The 2,038-nt window shown below is 23.8% G+C and overlaps 1 protein-coding gene across 1 annotated transcript in view; it reads left to right on the top strand.

Moving 5' to 3' along the window:
- LOC103309686 (E3 ubiquitin-protein ligase RNF123-like) overlaps positions 1-1,023 on the top strand; it is a 10,053-nt gene extending 9,030 nt beyond the window's left edge. The window contains exon 10 of the mRNA XM_008185763.2: positions 1,009-1,023. Within this exon, the coding sequence (XP_008183985.1) occupies positions 1,009-1,023 (15 nt within the window). The remainder of the gene's footprint in view (positions 1-1,008) is intronic.
- Positions 1,024-2,038: the final 1,015 nt, after the last annotated feature.

The following is a 2,038-nucleotide window of genomic DNA, read 5'->3' as shown; positions in this document are numbered from 1 at the left end:
ATAAAAAAGGTGGACAAGTGGGTGTCACTCTGCTGTACACTAGGTTACAAGTGGGTCACTGTAATGGATTGTATTAAGTTTGAATTCAATGATATAATATTATTGTATAAGAAAAACGATTCTATGCGAAGACGGTCAGTCAACCTACAATATTTTATATTACTAAGTATATTTGATGATATTATTGTGAATAAAGTAATTTATATATAACCTACTTACGAAGAACCTTGTTTTAAATTTTTAATCCTTAACTATAAAAGTTGAACATTTTATAATTTTTTAAACTTAATATATTTTATATTGTCATGACTCGAACTTTAAATGCTTATAAAAAAATTGTGACTATGGATTTTAATATTTTTCAAATGTCATTGTAACAATATATTAGGAGCCTTGTATTAAATTGTCAAGCTTCTTTTACCAATAAATAACATTTTATTGACATTCATAGAAAAAAATGAAAAAATTTGAAACTGAAAATGTCCGTACACAGTTCGAAAGAAATGAAAATTTTTTGAAAACTTAATCATGCATAGAAAATGCTAATATAAAAAACCAGTGACAATTTCATGTATACGGTCATTTGTTTTAGAGTTACACTTACACCAAAAACGAAAATCGATTTTGTCAAAACTCAAAAATTTTTTTTTTTTTGTTTTTCTCTGCGATTTTGAAAACTATTAGGAACTTTTTACTTTTGACCTCCCGAAGTACCAACTATAGATTCAATTTTCTATGAGAAAAAAAAAAAAATTTTCTACTGTTGAAGAAAATCTAAAGATTTTTACTGTCCTAAAAAGTAATGACAGACACAAAAAAAAAAAAAAATTTAAAAAAAACATATAATTATACAATCAATAGATTCATAACTTTGTTCAGAATCTAAAATAATTGTTCTTAGACGGAATTAGTATGTTATTTTTATTTAATTATGGTTATATTTTTGCTGCTTTCGAAATTAAATAAAATTAATAACAATTTATTTTTCATTATTTTTTCCTATTTAAGGACTCGGGAAAATAATCTCTTCCTATACAATTGTGTCAAAAGTTGTTAGCTATTTAGTTATTTATATATTGATTATTTTGGATTTTCTACTACTTTCAATAAATTCAACGTAACTAATGTTTAATGTTTATATTATAACATTATCATAGAATAGTATGACGTGTTTATTAATTTATTTTAGTATAATATGGTTAAAGCCTTAAAGGTTTAACTAATTAAAATGTACAGACGTAGAGTAACCATAAAGTTTTCCAATTGCCTAGAAATATAGAATGGTTTCCATCATGAATTATTTAATATTTTGTCTGCTTTGTGAATTTAAATGTACGTGGAGGAATCAGTTTGACGTATCCCATCAATCAACGGTACTCAAACTTTTAACTGCAATTTGTCAAGAAACCAACACTAGAAAAGAGACAATTGTAAATATTTTTTTCGACAAGATTCAGTACGTACTATTATTTTAAATTATTTTAAATTACATAATATTATATTTTTCACGCTTTAAAAGTTGAATGACTCTCAATGAAAAACTACATTAGACAACACATTTAATTATTTCATAAAATTGTGTTTCTCGTTTTTCAAATAGAATATCATAATTACATAATGTTATGCATAAGTGTTTGTTAATTACTGTATAAAAGAGCCAAGGGAAATAGTTTAATTTAAAATTAATGTATATTGTATATAATATAATATTACAGATTATATAAGTACATTGTATCATCTTTGGTAGTTAGTGTTTGATTTAGGTATTAATTATAGTGAACATGTGACTGATAATAATATATTCTACCAGAAATTCAATTTATTTTTAGCACGACTTTAGATTTATCAACATATACATTTATTTTATCAACATAAAATATTGTAACTAAGTGTAGGGATTTTTTTCCGTGTTATTAACAATTTAAATACAACAATTTTCAACAATTTTACAATCAAATAAACCCTACCTATATGGAGAAACAAAAATATAATTATAACAAAAGTAAAATAAGACAACACAGTTTAATCTTTAAAACTC

This window comes from Acyrthosiphon pisum, chromosome A1, assembly GCF_005508785.2.
Source record: "Acyrthosiphon pisum isolate AL4f chromosome A1, pea_aphid_22Mar2018_4r6ur, whole genome shotgun sequence".
NCBI classification, from domain to species: Eukaryota; Metazoa; Arthropoda; class Insecta; order Hemiptera; family Aphididae; genus Acyrthosiphon; species Acyrthosiphon pisum.
The sequence above is the reverse complement of the archived record's forward strand: the minus strand, read 5'-3'. Positions and strand labels throughout refer to the sequence as shown.